This window comes from Ictalurus furcatus, chromosome 21, assembly GCF_023375685.1.
Source record: "Ictalurus furcatus strain D&B chromosome 21, Billie_1.0, whole genome shotgun sequence".
Taxonomy (NCBI): Eukaryota; Metazoa; Chordata; class Actinopteri; order Siluriformes; family Ictaluridae; genus Ictalurus; species Ictalurus furcatus.
Window position 1 is genome coordinate 391,966 of NC_071275.1, and position 18,335 is coordinate 410,300.

Here is an 18,335-nt window from a genome sequence, read left to right on the forward strand (position 1 = left end):
AAGGAATATTATGGGCAATAAGATGTTGTTCCAGTGAGTTCAGGCATTTTAGTTCTTTTGGAATGTCCTCCAAATGCATATTGTTGGCAATACTCTCTTCAGGTCATTTTCCACCAAGCATTTTTCGATGGCATGTATAGCAAATCCACAATTTACAAGCTGGATTACCAGATACATGGCAACTATCCTCACATTCAGTGTTACATACATGTAAATACTTTAGTGTGATGCATCTTTCAGCCAAATCAGCAATTTGTTGACCTCTGATTTTATAGCAGCCTTTTTTACATTCAATAACCTGTTTTCTGAGCAATAAATAAAGACACACACAGCAAACAAATTCTGGTCCTCTACTCACTTCTTGATGAAACTGACTAATAGTGTCAGTGTCTTTGTCTTTCCTGCTGCTTTGCATAAGTTGCAGATCCTTTTTGTATTTTACTCATAAGAAAGTTTTCATGGTATTTCCTTTGAGTATTCACATACGCTTGCTTTAAATGTTGGATTTCTGTGATATTTATCCTTAGAATATTCACTTAGTTTAATCTCTATATTGCTTTTATATTTGACCTGAGAATACTGCCGAACACATTTCGGAAAATGAACACTGCTTGAATACTTCATCTTTGAATGTTTGTTTTACTGCTGAACATTAACATCTTTCTGATATTTACCTTTAAGCTGTTGAAGTTTATCATCATTGTAATTACTGTCTTCACAATATTTCATTTTAGAATTCTCAACCTTTTTCTGCCTGTAATCATCTGTCACATTCTCTTTTACATTTGGAGTTCTTGGTCATTTAACTTTCTTTTTCTCAGACATTGCTTTATGGTGTCATCACCCACTTCATTTTTACATGCTCCTGTACAAAACTTTTCTTGATTATGATGTTTAACACATGTAACAACGTCATAGTGATTGCCATTACAGTGCTTCAAATAGATTGCATTATCTGTCAATAACTGTCCACTTGGGATATGTGAATTCCATCTGTCATCATTAAAGGTCATCACATTTATTGGAAAAAAGTCTCCTGCAACAAAAAGTTCTACTTCTGTACAATAATACATTTGGACTGTGTCAAATAATCTTTCACCGATATGTACTGTTCTCTTAAGTATTTCACAAATTTAGAACTGCTAGCTTCAAGGTGTTTCACAACTGAGTGTTTATATTTTCAGATGTTTCTCTTCATTGTCTCATGTTGCATGTGCAATTGACCTAAAAAAAAAAAAAAAAAAAACAAAGTTTGATGCACTTTGTTTTACAGGGTTTTCATAAAGAACACATTGTTTTGTACACCACTGTTTTCATGAATCACTTGTAAACGTGCGCACAACACATCCTGATCCGCAGGTGTAAAAGGTTTGAAACTGAAGTAATTAATTATGGTATCTCCAATGGCGTCCTCCATTATCAAATGATCATGTCACTGGCTCACCAGTGTTAGTTTTGACTTGTTTTGCTCTTGTCTCCTTTCACTTGAATCCACACATTTCTCATCTGATTTGCAGAGTCGCTATTCTGCCCACACTTTTGTTTACTACTGTCACCAATACAAGACTTATTCAGCTCATCTGTCCTCTTGGGTGAAACATGTGTGACACTGCCTTGTTGATCAGACTTACAAGGTGTCTCAATAGTTGTGGCCTTACCGATTGCTCTTGCTCTCACGCCAGTCACTTCAAATGGTATTCCTTGAGCATTCAGTGACAAAGCAAGCTTAACAACATGTGTATGTCCTTACAGTAAGTTACTATGCTTGTGCCTTTAGCATATTCAGCCATACCTTTATCATTATGTGAATAAGAATCAACTACAGCAGATGTTGACCCCTCCTTTATAACTGCACAAATGTTGTCTTTAACGTTCAACAAACATGCATCAAACTGAAGAAAAGCCCTCTGAAGTGCTTCTTCTAGAGACAGGGATACATCTCACAGTGCTTCATCATAAACATCCACACCAATACATCCAGTGTAGGAATCACCATAATTTATTGAAACTTGTTACAGAGTGTGTGCATTGTTGGCAATTCAGCAATCGTGACAGAACCACGCTGTGTTGGGTCACCAATCTTGCCCTGTAATTGCACTGATGTGTACAGCTCATCGCCATGCAAGAGAACAGCATCCAAGTCATTTTTGTCCATGTCAGCACATCCTTCAGCTGGCTCATCATTACTGCTGTCACACTGTTCATTGCACACTGTCTGTTTCTGTTAAAACCAAATCGCTCATCACCCTGATGGAAAGAGCCTTGTATGACTTTCTGTGGATAAGCAGCAGAATTAGAGACGTGTTCAATTTCAGAGTTTTAGCCAACTTCTTTTGCCATATACTTCTGTAAACACTTGGTAACTTTTGTGCAAGGGGAGGTATAACCCCATCAGTCAGACCCTTTTTTTGATGAGGAGGCATAACCTCATCAGTCAAGTCAATGTGCACAGCGATTAGGCTCAGCATTCCACCTCTTCACAGCCTAGGGTCGTCAGAAACCCTTTCCACACAGCATCTGCAATTACATAAATACACACAGAGAAATCAACTGAATACAGTGCTTACTACAGTTATTTTATCCATGTTCTCCAACAATGGATAACACAGGAAAACACACTAGCCTGTACTGGTATATATATGGAGAGTCAGTTTTCAACCTACAGCAAAAAAAGTGCAAAAATATATATTTAATGGCACAAATCGATACAGCTGACTTAAAAAGACATGAAAATAATAGCACATACATATTACTACTAAGAGAATTGGACATCATACAAGCAAGAACTTTTACAAATAAACCTGATTATTTCTGTCTGGGCTTAACAATTTGTGCATGACGTTTTAGCACAGACCATGTGCTGAACATCTTAAAAGAGTGTTTTATATATATATATATATATATATATATATATATATATATATATATATATATATATATAAATATTATTTATATTATTAAAAAAAATATATATATAACTGATAACTAAATCTTTTATATAAGGGATGCTCAATCCTACTCCTGGTGATCTACCTTCCAGCACAGTGTAGATCTAACCCTAATCAAACATACCAGAAGTAAATGAACCCAAACTGTTTTTTTTTTTTTAACAAGTTACAAAAATATTCCATTTTACATAGATTTAAACGTATCATCCACTTAAATATATATATATATATATATATATATATATATATATATATATATATATATTTTTTTTTTTTAAAGCCTATCTTAACTAATAAAATACTGTACCGAAAACTGAAATAAATACAGAAAATAATAAAATGAATACAGAAATAAATGTTGGGAAAACAAGGAAATGACAATTTTATATATGAAACTATAACTGCCATTAGGTAGTGACAAGTCACTGTATTAACAAGTGATTCATTGAATCATCCATTCATTCAACAGATTCGTTCAAAAACGCTGAATCATTCGAGAATGAAGTACCACTGTGTTGCTGGGAGACGAAATTGTTCTGCTTTGTTTGGAACCATTTTCATTTCCGAAATGAAGCAAAAACAGTGTCTAGAAATTGTCACTTAACCTATTGTTTACTGAACTGTTGTATAAAATGAATCACATTTGCAATTCTTCCAAAAATTGATATTCAGGAAAACATGACTCTTGCTCGTGTGATATTGCTTAACTATATTATGTCATATCGTTTACATTTACATTGATTCATTTAGTAGACTTACGAATGAGGAAATACAAGCAAAATGTTTGATTGTAAAAAAATTATAAATATTTAAAACAATAACTCATACAAGGTCAATTCATATCTTGAATATTGGGTGCAATTTTTTATTCATTTAAACCAACACCAGACTAGCTTGCTTGTTGGTAAGCTTACTTGAGGACTATTGACTAATTTAGGCTGACTGTATTGGGATGTTCTAATAGTGGTTTAATTTCACTGTGATGACTGACGAGGGAAGTCGAAAAGGGAGAGGCTGGGGCTCGTGCGGTCTCGCAATATTAGAACTTAAAGCGTTATGAAACACTAAACTACATTTTCTGAGATTTTAATTGTATCCCACATCATAATAGACAATCTTAGCATCCATTAATTTTAATTATAGGAGAAAACTGGTTAATTCTGAGCTTTTTTCCTCTATTCTTGTCTTCCTGGTTTAAAATCTCAGTCACAGGCAGTGACGTGGCAATGTACTATAGTACTTTGATGGTGTGTCGGTGTTTCATAATTATTCATGAGCCTGTGTGTTCTTATCCTATGAGAAATGCTGTCTCTTAATTATTCATGACAGCACATGGTGCTTTCCTACAGATGTAGTAGATGAGAGGCGTTCAACTGTGTCGGAGGTGTTTGTTTCAGTGGTGTAAGAGTTCGAGTGTGTTTTCTCAGGAGAGCTATGAGATTAGGAGAAAGGTAGACTTTGGACTTGTTCATGAAAGCAGTTTGCGTCTACACAATGATGTGGTACTCAGTCCCGAGGACTTTTCTATCCCTTCAAATGAGTTATGTGTCTAATACCTAACTGTAACAATTTTACTTCCCTGCAATGGATTGGCACCCTCCCGGGTGTACCCCGCCTTGTGCCCGATGCTCCCTGGGATAGGCTCCAGGTTCACCGTGACCCTGAAAAGGATAAGCGATATAAAAGATGGATGGAACAATTTTACTTGCCTTTTGAGCTAATTAAACCACTTAAAGCTCCACAGGCTGTCACGTGCATAACTATGCAATGAGAGTCCGCATCGAAGGGAAGAGTGCACACTATGGTTTCAATTTCGGCCCGATTAGATTTTCCACGATTTTGAATATTCTGAAAAACATACTTTTTCAAACTCGTCCTCAGACCGTTTGTCCAATTTCCACGAAAATTGGCCTGCATCATCTACATGCACTCAGGACAAAAATTTATTTACAGAATTTTGACAAACCATACTGTTTTCGAATGGCGCTTCAACGAATTTGAAGAATGCACATAATTGAACTTGAGGCTGTTACTCTGCAACACTTTGAGGGATTGTGACGAAACTCGGTAGGTGTCATCGCCATTAGGCCCTGAGCTGACCTGCAGAGATTCGGCACAATGCCCCCTACTGGTCAGGAGATAGAAAAAATGCCTTTTTTGGCTTATAACTCTTGAATGCTTTCCTGCATGATAACCATCATGCCCAGAGGCTACCTGAGCAGTATTGGAACAGCACCACACACTGGACAAAATTTCAAAGAAGTAGCTATTTTTAGTTATTTTTAAAATAAATGTTTTTTATCATTGAAAGTTTACTTTTTCTAACTCCTCGTACACTGTTCATCTGACTCTAATGAGAAACATATCACAAAGCTTCTTTTGCTGGTCATGGTGTTGATTATTCGCTTCAGCACGGTATTGCTGCTTGCAGCTATATTCAGGGGTTCAAGCCAGAAGGGCTGAAACCCTATTGTAATTGTAAGGATTTTTATTATTCTTTAAAGTGTCATGAAACACTAAAGTACATACAGGCCGTCTCGTGCAAAACTATGCAACGAGAGTCCGCGTTGAAGGGAAGAGCATTCCCCCTTTTATTCGTGAAAAGCTTGAGCCTATTAGCTATCTACCATTCTGACACTCCTCCCATCCGCGCTGCCTCCGGCTCGAGGAAAACAATATAATAAAATATATTATAAAAACTGTGCATACAATATATAATATAATATCATATATATAATATTAAAGCTCCGCGGGCCATCACGTGCAAAACTATACAACGAGAGTCTGCGTTGAAGGGCCTTCGCCTTTTTATTCATGAAAAGCTCGAGCCTATTAGCTAACTACCATTCTGACTCTGCCTCCATCTAATTGATTTCTTGTTTAGACCCATAAAGACACCGTTACAGTAGTCGAGTCGACTGAAGATAAATGCATGGACAAGTTTTTCTAAGTCTTACTGAGACATTAGTTCTCTAACCCTTCAAATATTTTTCAGGTGGGAATAGGCTGACTTTGTAACTGTCTTAATATGGCTGTTGAAAGTCAAATCCGAGTCCATGACTACACCAAGATTTCTGGCTTGGTCTGTTGTCTTCAACATTACAGACTAAAGCTGAGCGCTGACCTCTAATCGCTCCTCCTTAGTTCCAAAAACAATAACTTCAGTTTTCTCTTTGTTTAATTGGAGAAAATTTTGGCACATCCGATCATTGATTTGTTCAATGCAGCTCCTTAGAGCCTGTATGGGATAATATTTCCCTGGCGAAATGGTTATGTCAATCTGTGTGTCATCTGCATAACTATGGTAACATTTTTTTGTTTTTCATAATCTGAGCCAGTGGAAGCATGTAGATGCTTCCAAAAGAGGCCCCAAAATGGAGCCTTGAGGAACTCCGCAGGTTATTTTTGTCATGTCAGATGTGTAATTGCCTATAGACACGAAGTAGTCCCTGTCCTTGAAGTAGGATTCGACACATGTTTTGTACAAAACCTGGTCTGAGGCTATAGACATGCCAATATTCAGTTATAGTCATAGCGCCACCTGCTGGCAACAGGAAGTGTCATATTTTACACTAACTCAGACATACAATGTTCAGTCTGCACCAAACTTCACATATTTGATACAAATCCTGCCCTGAAGACATCTACATACCAATATTCATTCATCATTATACCGCCACCTGCTGGTAACAGGAAGTTACATGTTTTACAGTAATGTATTCCTAGCAACATATAAAAAAATATGCAAGCAAATTCTAAACATGGTAGCAACAAGCTAGGAACATGTTAGAACATGCTAGCAACACTTAGCCAAGTGCTAAAGCGTGTTATTACTGCTATTGAACAGGAAGTTGTTACAACTCAAGCATACAATGCCTAATCTTCCCAAAACTTCACGTTTGATAAGAATCCTGGCCTCAAGACACCTACATACGAGTATTCAGTTAGAGTCATAGCACCACATACTGCCAACAGGAAATTACATTTTTTACATCGTGATACAGTCCTAACAACATATGAGTGCTAAGAAGTGCTAAAAAAAATGGAATGTCATTCCCCTGGCAGAGCAGCTCCAACGTGCACCCGAGTGCGAGGCCCGTTCATCGCTGCTTGCAGCTTTAATTATTCCTCTTCCTCTTCTTCCATTCTCAAATAAATTGCATTTTAGATTGCCTAAACATATCCGAAAACTCACGAAACTTTGCAGACGTGTCAGAACCGGTCAAAATTTACATCTGATAGGGGGTCCAGAATTGAGTGTGGCAAAATGGCTCGATAGCACCACCTACAAAATTTCACCGATGTGCCTCTCGCGCTACGTTTCACCTACATGTACGAAATTCAGTACGCATGTGTAACCTGTCAATATGTATTGACTTCAACAGGAAGTCAGCCATTTTGATTTTTCTCTTAAATTTTTGCTCAATTTTTTTGCCATTTCCAGGTCTCGTACTTTAACGAACTCCACCAAGAGATTTCATCAGATCTGCATCATATTTGGTCAGTCTCATCTAAAGGCATTGACGATGCTAAATTGCGAAGATTTTGAGTTTTTGCTGCACGGCGTGGGCATGGCAGTGTCACAAATTCAATGTTTCGCCATCAAACTTCACAAGTTTGATAAAAGTCCCTGCCTGTATACATCTCCATACCAAGATTAGTTATAGTCATAGCATCACCTGCTGGCAACATGAACTGACATATTTTACATTAACTCAGACATACAATGTTCAATCTGCACCAGACTTCAAATATTTGATATGAAGACCTGAAGACATCTACATGCCAATATTCAGTTATAGTCATAGCACCACCTATGATGCCCTCCTGTCAACATTTTAAAATATGCCAGCAAGTGGTAAATATGCTATTAACATACTAGAAACATGTTGGCTACACTTACCTATGTAATAAAGCATGCAATTAATGCCACAAAACAGGCATTGTTAATTGTTATAATGCAAACATAATCCAATGTTCAGTCTGTTCCAAATTTCACAAATTGATACAAATCTGGGGCTGAGCCTATCTACATGCCAGGGTTCAGTTATAGCCATACCGCCACCTGCTGACAGCATGAATTGACGTTTTACACTAACTCAGACATACAATGTTCAATCTGCACCAAATTTCACATGTTTTGTACAAAACTTGGCCTGACGCTATATACCTAAAACTCACAAAGCTTTGCACACATGTCAGAACTGCTGAAAATTTACATCTGATTCCAGATGGGGTTCCAGAATTGAGTGTGGCAAAATGGCTTGATACCACCACCTACAAATCTTCAACCATGTGTGCTACGTTTCACCTACATATATACGAAATTCGGTAATTATGTGTTGTATGCCAATACGTACAAAAAATTATTTGAACCCATGCCCTAAACTTAACAGGAAGTCAGCCATTTTGATTTTTCTCTTCAATTGTTGCCGTGTTTTTGCCATTTCCAAGCCTCGTACTTTAACGAACTCCTCCTGGAGATTTAATCAGATTGACATCATATTTGGTCAGTCTCATCTAAAGGCCTTGAAGATGCTAAACTGAGCTTTTGAGTTTTTGCTGCACGGCGTGGGCGTGGTGGCCTCACAAATAATTTTTATGTTTTGCCGTGAAAAAGGAAGTTGTTTTAACTCAAACATACAATGTCCAATCTGTGAAAAAAAAAATGGTCATTTAAGAAACACTAAACTGAGCTGGGCTTCAAATCCCAGTTACTGGCATACTAAACCTGCATGTTACCACTACACTATTCTAAATAGTTCTGTAAATTTAAATACGTTACACTATCGTTATACTTTAGTACTTAAATGTTGTAATTAGAAACTTGTCTACTTTAGGTTTATCATAAGTTTTGATGAAAAACGTAATATTTTTATGTGAACCATTCAACCACACCTTCCATTTTTTTAATTGTACTGTGTTCAGCTACAGTATGTTGTTCCATGTGCCACCTCGTGATTATTGTGTGAAGCACAATAAAGGAATTTAAATTCTTAGAACCGTGCCTGCAGGATACCACATCATCACATGTGATGAATTGCGTGAAACCACGAGAAAAAACGTGCATTCTTATACAAAGGCTACATCTGTATACAGCCAGTATTGATGTTCTTACATCTGTAGCAAATTCTCCTATGTTAATTGTCCCAAAATGTGGGGTTTTACTCTCAGGTCAAGTATTGGATTTCATTTTTGCTCTTAGAAGGCCCTTCCTCCCAGCCTTCTCTAACGATGTCTAAGACGTTGCAAGGCTTGAGCCAGTAACAATAACTCAAATGGGGAAAACCCTGTGGAGGCTTGCAGGACCTCTCATACTGCCCCCATGAAGGTTTGCAGAACCTCTCATACTGCAAATAACAGGAGCTCAAGCCACTTATCCCTATTTCGTGCAACAAAAAGAAAAGAGGGAGGCTCACCTGCTCCTGGATTGGTCAACTTGTCCTCCACCAGCTGAATTGCCCCATCTAGCAATGCCAGATGGTGGTACTGAACCCACTCCGGCACCCCCTGGGGTAGTCAGATGATGAATTGCTCCAGCACTACTAGGTTGACCACATCCTCAGCGCTGTGTTCCTTCACCAGCAGCCATCTTCGGCAGGTGTCTGGGAAGTTGTTGAGCTATGAACTGGGCTTCCCCGACAGTAGTGGCAACAGGCGGACCACCCACTGTGACTCTAGCCAGCCCCACGCTTCCGCAGTATACTCAAAGAGCTCGGCAAACGCCTACAGGTCATCCTGCAGTCTCATCTGCATGCTCCTGCTCCGTACGCAGCTTGAGGAGGGCCTGGTGTTGATCTCAGGGAGTGGCGAGGGCTACATGATGATGAATCTTCCTCACTTCCTGAGTTTCGGAACCAGTGTAACACTTCTCCTTGGGTGGGTCAGAAATGAGGAACAGGAGACAGGCTTGCAATAACACAAAAGATGTTTTCTTCATCTTTAATTTTGGCTTTTCAGCGGCTTTACTTTCTAAACACACACATACAGCTCTGTGCTGGTTTGCTCTCTCTGCCACTCACACAGAGACAAAAAATTTACTCCCATTGATTACACACAGATGAGAATCCTCACGTTACCTACTGGTCAGAGGTGAACCTAGATTATGTGGGGGACACTGGCAAAATAAATGTGTGGGGCCCTTCTGACAGATTTATGTTTTTATTATATCTTCCTGTTACCCTGAGATATTGTTCTGACCCTTCACTTCGGTGAGGAATCGCAGTAGATTCCATGTTTCGAAGATTTTATTTCTATATTAAAAAGTATTATAAGAACATAGAAAAACAAATAAAGAAAGTGACTACCCTACAATTGCTGGACACAGTCTCAAAATGGTGTCCCTTCCCCTTGTGAAATATAAACATTTTAACAAAATATTTCATAAGCTATTTTTTAGATGATTTAATTATACAATGTACATTTAAAAGTAGTGAAAACATATCTAACAGAACATAAAGTGTTTCTTTTTTTTTACAACTTCATGGTCTGTTTTACAAATAGGAAATTAAACCTCAGTGAGGAAACAAAATGTCCATCTTCAACTAATATTAACTAACATATTAACCAGGGGCTATTAATCACGTGGGGCTGAGCCCAGTATCTTTTCCATCAAAAAATATACTTGTAAATAGACTGTTTCCATACATTTTTATTGCATAAAAATGTGAAAATTGGACAAAAAGTTGGATGTGTCATAAAACTTGCCTCGGGTGTTATCACTGTTTGCAGGACTAAAAGCTCGATAAAATATAAAACCTTTTGGCTATCTAACACGAGACTAGGCTAGTTTGATGAAGCTAGACAAGAGGAGGCACAACTAAGCTATCACTGTATGGGTTTAGCTGCTACAGTGCCATGCAGAGTATGTTAGCTGTACTTATGCTCTGCTCATTTCATGTTGACGTAACATGACACTCATGTAGACAGTTACACCTTGTTTTCCTGCTTAGCATAAGAGGATGTTAGTGTTTCAGTTTCAATCTCTTTACAGGTAAATTTTTATTTTTAAAAAATCAGTGTATAATCATTTTTCTTCACACTGACTGACCGATTATGTGAGCTAGTGTAAGAAAAAAATTATGAGAATGTCGAAGATCTCAATGAAGAATAATTGTATTGCAGTGTGGCAGTGACACAGTACATGAAGCACTTCGGGGTCAAAGTGAACCCCAAACAATATCAGTACAGACATTTTATATTGTGTTTCAAACCAGGTTTTCTGCACGTAATGTAAATGAAGTTTCACTCAATGTAAATTAAGGATAGCATTTGATGTGATCATTTTCTGTTCTCACAGTACAGAAAGTTACAGGTGTGTCCCCAAATGGTGAGGTGATAGGTCCCCACAAAGGGGCCCCATTAAAGGGGGTTGCTGAGATGTTGCTGTGGATTATTTCTGATTATTTAAATGATCAGCCTCAGGGGCCCTCTCAGTATGCGGCAATTGCCTGCCCCATAGGTACGCCTCTGCTGCCAGTTCGACCTGGCTCCTCTCCATCCATAGCCAACACTCAACCACGCCCCAGCTGCCACAGCATCCTTGTCTAAAATATTTCTGTTAACGTGTAAAGATTAACTTGCAGTCTGTACTGGCAGTATCTGAGGACCCCTCTGTAGAGAGAGTCAATCAGATGACTTGCCAATCAGATTACTTATCAGGTAGGGCAAAACCACACTGTAAACTTTGCACATGTGAATAGCACTGAAACAACAAATTTTACTGCAAAATAGGAATTTCCAGTTATCACTTCCCACAGAGTAGCTGTACCTATAAATATATTTTCTCATTTATCTCTCTAAATGTGCATTCTAACCAAAAAAATATTGCTATATGTCTGAAAAAACTAATAAAATTAGTTGAAATAATAGCATGAAGAGGAATCCAAGATGGAGTAATGCATGCATATAGCCACCAATACAACTGGCCTATTTTCCTGGCCTATTATCAGCCTATTTTACCCACACTGGCCCTGTCTGTGGGCAGCCCACACTTTGGCATACCCACACGAATCCCATTTGGGACCACTGTGAGCTAGCTAGCATTGGGCCAATACCTATTTTACCCACATTGGCCAAACGTGTGGGTTTTTTTGGGGCAGCCAAAGCTTTGGATGAATCCTATGCTGGACTACTATGGGTGTGCACACATTGGGTCAATACTTATTTTACCAGCATTTGGCCAAATGCCGGTTTTTCTCTGGGCAAATGCACTTTCTTCTTTTAGGATTCACTCAACGTAGAAAAATATGCAGCCTCAACACAAACTTCACAATATTACTGGAGAAAATACACGACTAACATAAGTTTAATACCAATTAAAGACTCCACTAACAGCACACTAGAAGTGAAATATGGATAACAGAAAAGGTGCCTGTTTTTACCTTCTTTCATTTAAGATTAAGGGCCAGTTACTGTGGGATATTATAATTTAATTATTTAGCATCAGTACGCAACTGTTACTTATGTAAGGAAATGTAGACCATTATCACCTCAAGTAATATAACAATTAGCTTGCTTTCAGATTACTGTGTTTAGAACATGTAGATTATGAATAAGTAATGTACATAGTTTGAAACTGTCATAATATAAAGTGGACTGTAATCAAAATTGTCACTGTGGTGCTGTTAGTGTGGCCTGAGGGAAAGTTAGCATTGTGCTAAATTAATAAGCTGATTTGCTAGTAGTAGCTGTAGCATGAGTGCCTCCTCTTTCATATGAACACAGCTCGTCTTGAAATAAAAAAGTCGCACACCTAGGCATAACTGAACAGTTTTCTAGGCAATACATATACGAATACCACAGACTCGAATACATTTTGTCTTGTATCATTTTAACTTTATTTTACAGCTATCAATTTGTTTTTGTAAGGTCTTTAAAAATTTAAAAGTCAATACTTGCAGAGAATAAGCCCTCTGCATTTTTGAACATAATCAAGAGGAATAAGGAAAATCAGTCCATTTGGCCACTTTAGTCCAGTATTACGGACTTTGTCAATTTAAGTTACATTTATGTTCAGCAAATCGCAACAAATCTTAACTTGTGGTTTTTTACAGACTTCCTGCAGATAGTCTGAAATTTCTCTCTTCATAACTAATCTTATGCAGGTCTCCTTTCCCTGCAATGCCTCTACACCTTTCCTCTTGCTGTAAATGACTTCCTGTCCGCACCATATTTTCTTCATTTTTTTCATTATGCCCAATGTTAAAGATATCATGCTTGAATCATTTTTGGACAGCTACTACAATTTACAATTTGTTTTCTTATGATCTCTTTCACTGGAATGAAAGGACGTTTATTTTTTTAACACGCAGGCTTATTCAGTCATTTTATATGTAGCCAGTAATGCATACAAACTTTGCTTCTATAACACTGGAACCACAAACAGAGTTGGGTGTACTGTATACTGTATTCTTATGACTCTTTCTGATAACACTAATGTAACACATTACATTTTAAATGTATATAATTTGACTACAATTACTGATCTCAATAAAATTATGGTACTTTATTACAAATTAAAAATTTATTGCTAAGAAAACAATATTAAGTAAAATGCTGTTACGGAACAAGACTTGGACAGGAAGTAAGCACAGGAGGGAAGTCTTTATTTGATACTTAAGCAAAGGACATGGAACGGAAACACTAATTGAACTAAGGCCTGAACACTGCTTAAACTAAGACATGAACATTCTTTAAACTAAGACATTAACGTTCCTTAAATTAAGACATGAACATTCCTTGAACTAAGTCATAAACACTCCTTAAACTATGGTAGGAAACACTCATCTAACTTAGGCATGGCATGAACACTCAACTATGGCATGACATGAACACTCAACTATGGCATGGCATAAACACTCAACTATGGCACGACATGAACACTCAACTATGGCATGGCATGAACACACAACTTGCTTGGCTTGGTGTTGTTTTGCTGCAACCCTTTAGCTTAGTCTCTCTTAGTCCAGTCCCGATTCGTGTGGGTAGATTCAGTTTCGTTCAGGTTAATGCCGCGCGACGTGCACAGCAACACGAGGGGTTTAAATAGCTAGTCACCACTCTCTTAATTGCTGACAGCAACACTTGACACAGTGGTAGTGTCTATGCGCATCTCAAGCACGTGCACGTGCGCGCCCTGAAGCGGCTGTGTGCACGTTGTCGCCTCAGCGCCCTCTGCTGGCGCTATCGTGACAAATGCATTTTAAAAATAAATAAATAAATAAATCACGTTTTGCATGGCTACCAGGGGCGTAACCTGGCCTGGGGATTCGGGGCTGTAAACCCGAAGATTTTTTTCTTTAACCCCGAATAATTATCCACTTGGAGTGGTTTGTCACTACGTAACTGAACGTCAGTAAAAGCAGACGGCGGTGTTGTCATTTTATATTTCAGCAAGACCAATCAGAAAGGGTTTACAGGAAAATATGTGGAAACACTCGTGTCTTATTGGCTGACAGCTCTCAATTCTGCCAAACGCTAGTTCACACAGACAGTGTGAGGAAAAATGGATATACGAATAAAGGGGTTGAAGGGGTTGAATAAAGGGGTTGATATCCTCTCATGCTGAACAAGGTGCATAAATGTCTATATGAGTTTCAGTTTACATGAACATATGAGCAGAGCAAAACGATATATATATATATATATATATATATATATATATATATATATATATATATATATATATATATATATATATATTGTATGTGTCATTAAATGAAACATCCATTCTAAAGTTCCTTACTAATACTATCAACATGGTAACCTGCTTGAAAAAATCTGCAGTCTTGGCTACTTTGTAATGCTGTCAACTATTCTGATGTTTTTTATATCCTCAAATAAATTAAATGACCAATAATCCATTATGTAATCTTTATTGTCTTCAAAGACTGCAGTGTCATGGTCTCAAGCATTAAGGGCATGAAGATTCTCAAACGGGTTGGTGGTGCTAAAGGCATGTGGACTAAAGACATGGGTGTCTCCACTGGGAAGGTCTACATCTTTAACGGTACAGGGGAGGACACACTCTATGAGTTCAGTTCTGTGAGGGACTTCAGCTCTTCCCTAGGCTTCGCAGCAAGCAAAGCGGTCCAACTTCCCTCCTCCTGGCAAGGTATGGGTCATGCTGTGTACAACAATCATCTGTATTATGTAAAGGGCAGTGAGGAGATAAAGCTGGTGAAGTTTGACCTACAGAAAGCTTCTGTGGTGGACAGTGCTGTCTTCCCTGCCAAGGACCAGCTCCCAGTCTACAGTCTTAACTCTGAGACCTACATCGACTTGGCTATAGATGAAGAAGGTTTGTGGGCCATTTACGCTACAAAGAATAATGAGAAACATGTCTCATTAGCCAAGGTGGATGCTAAAACTCTGGCCATTGAGCAGATGTGGGATACGCCTTGCCCAAGGGAGAATGCAGAGGCAGCCTTTGTAGTGTGCGGCACAGTCTATGTAGTCTACAACTCCAAGCTTCCCAGCCGCTCCCGAATCCAATGTGTTTTTGATGTGAGTGATATGGTAACCAATGATGATGCTCCTACAGTGTATTTTCCAAAGCGTTATGGCACTCATTCAAGCTTCAAATACAGTCCCATTGAACAGCTAGTGTATGCTTGGGATGATGGCTACCAGATTCTTTACAAGTTACAAATGAAGAAAAAATTGGAGGTTTAGACTGTATTGAAATGGCTTGTAACTAATATAAACAAAATCTGCTTGAAACCCTGGTTTGATGTGGATTTATGTTGGATAGGTTGCTGAGGTTTTTATGACTGAATATTAATCATGTACCTAAAGGTACCATTTATTTTTTAATTTTCTACCATAAAACCTTTGCAGTAGCACAATTCCCCCATCTCTAACTATTATGTAATGGTTTGCCTTTATATGGGACTAAGTATGTTTATATCTAAAGCCTTGTACTGGTGTACCACCTACTGTACTGGCTACCAATGATAACCAGAGCTTCAAAATGAATTATCTATACAATAATTTGCAAATGTTTATGCCTGGAATATATCCTTATATTATGTCTAACTGTTTTCCTACACATGTCTGGAATATATCCTTATATTATGTTTAACTATTTTGTACACAACTGAATATTAAATTGAACAACTAGAACTAAATCATGGTTATTCAATCACATTTTTATATAAGACATTTATATAAAGACAGCAGGCATTTAAAATGTTAAGGGATTCAATTAGAACTTATTTGGTACCCACGTAAACAAATGTTTGCCAAACTATTTTTCACCATATTAAAAAAAACAAAAAAAACAAAAAAAAAAACAAATACTGGAAAAAAGACCAATTAGAATCAATACACTTAATAATCACACTTAATAAATACAAGGGGTGCTCTGTAACAAGTCCGGGTTCAAGCACTTTACGATCCTTTAAGGAAATGTGTAAAACATGTGCGATATTATGATGTATTGTGCAAGCCTGTAAGCACCCAAATCATAGAAAAAGCAAGATAATGTTAAGAAATATATTGCAATTTGACATAAAGAAATAGCTTTTTTAAATGTTTAAACTGTTGTAGCGCCATCTATTGTCTGATCTCATATATTTTGCATGCTTCTTAAGAATCATAAATGTTGCATGTGTTTATTTAATTTTACACAGTGTTGACATTGCCTTTAGGAGTTTTTGACTTTCAGTACACTGAACCACACTTAATTTTGTAAATAACCTTGTCATGACTATCTAAATAAAAAAAAGTTCAGCATAATTTTTTTTTAAATTAATTATTGACCTAGAGAGTCCAGAGATTTGTACTAGACAACGCTTGTTGTGATTGAGAAAAAACTTAGGACTATTTCACAATAGTTTTTTTTTTTTTTTTTTTAATAATCACAAATATTTAATGATTTGCTTGCCACCAGGGGTTCTTGAGGCAAAATTGTTAAGTATTATGAGGTCTAATATATTATATGAGTAAGGTGTGTGTGAAACATTGCATAATATACAATAATTTATAGATATGTAACATGTGGTAGCGCCTCCCAGTGGCCAATTTAAAATACAGCATACACAATTCAAAATGTCCAATGTCCAAAATGACTGACATAGTAAAATTGGGTATAATTCAACTCGATATGCTTCCAGGAGTTTAGTGGTGCTGTTCCGAAGGTCATGGATGTTATAAGATACACCAAACTAGCTGTCAATAGACTAAAGCGTTGCAGAGATATAACATCATGGTCATTTTGGTCTATCAAAAATCTTTGAAATTAAATAGGAAATATATGTTTTGCTCGGGATTGCCAAGGATTCCAATGATATAAGACACTTGAATCTGTGACAAACGGTTCAAAAGTTATGACCGTTTTTGTAATTTATTTTGTTTTGATCACTGTAGTGCCATCGTGTGGCTGATCAGGGTTGTTATAGACTGGTGGAGTATTACCATCCCTCAAAGTTTCGAGTCTCTAGGCCTTACAGTTTGGTCTGAACAATCAGTTGTAGGGCAGGAAAAAATATTTTTCAGTAAAAATGAATAAAGAAAAAGATAAATAAATAAATATAGCCACAAGCAGCAATCATCAGGGTCCAAGCGGTATGGCAAAGTGGAGAAAATGTCTAAAACATTCTAATTTAAAAGAATTGTTGTGTATAGGGCATGAAATTACTTCTTGGGAATAACTTGGCATATAGAAGAGGCTACAATGAATAGGTTTATTAAAAGGATATGTCTGTTTTTTTTAGTTTAGATTTTTTTTCTGATCAACAATCAGAATCATTATATTAATTATATATGAGAATAGTCAGGGAAGACACCTGCACAGGCTGTTGTTATGAACCCAAGTTCTGATAGCCTGATTATTGCTATTGATAATAGCAGACGCAGGTGAGAAGTAGCAAAAGTGGATGATAACAACAGGATATGAGAGCAATATATGATAGTAACAATTGTAGAGAATTAATGAGTACAAACACAGGTAAGTATACCAAACTGGAGGAGACGAAGATGAGGAAGGACAGTTATGGAAGCAGTCTGAGCACAGAGGTAAGTGTGAGGTGATTATTTTTGGAGTCCTTGATGAACAGAATAATTGATGGGAGGTGTGTATGATTAGTAGTCCAGAGAGAGGGAGTGGAAAGTGGGAGGAGGCTGAGTCTGATGGAGGCTTGACAAGATTTACGTGGGTTATATGAGAATGGTCTCTCTGTACGAACACTTTTATTCTTGTACCTCAGCACATAAGTGTTCATTTTATTATTGCTATTGACACAATAAATAAGTGTGTCTACACAAATATGAATCTATATATTATATTAAAAATACAATAACATTGTATTTTTCATTATATTTACTGTCTTATATTGTCTTCATTATATTTACTCATGTCTGCTAATTTGACAGATGTGTTTTCAA

General features: G+C 37.3%; 1 protein-coding gene across 1 annotated transcript in view; it reads left to right on the top strand.

Annotated features, from left to right (window-relative positions):
- Positions 1–16,247, top strand: part of olfml3b (olfactomedin-like 3b) — a 31,296-nt gene extending 15,049 nt beyond the window's left edge. The window contains exon 3 of the mRNA XM_053653569.1: positions 14,839–16,247. Within this exon, the coding sequence (XP_053509544.1) occupies positions 14,839–15,623 (785 nt within the window). The 3' untranslated portion in view covers positions 15,624–16,247. The remainder of the gene's footprint in view (positions 1–14,838) is intronic.
- Positions 16,248–18,335: the final 2,088 nt, after the last annotated feature.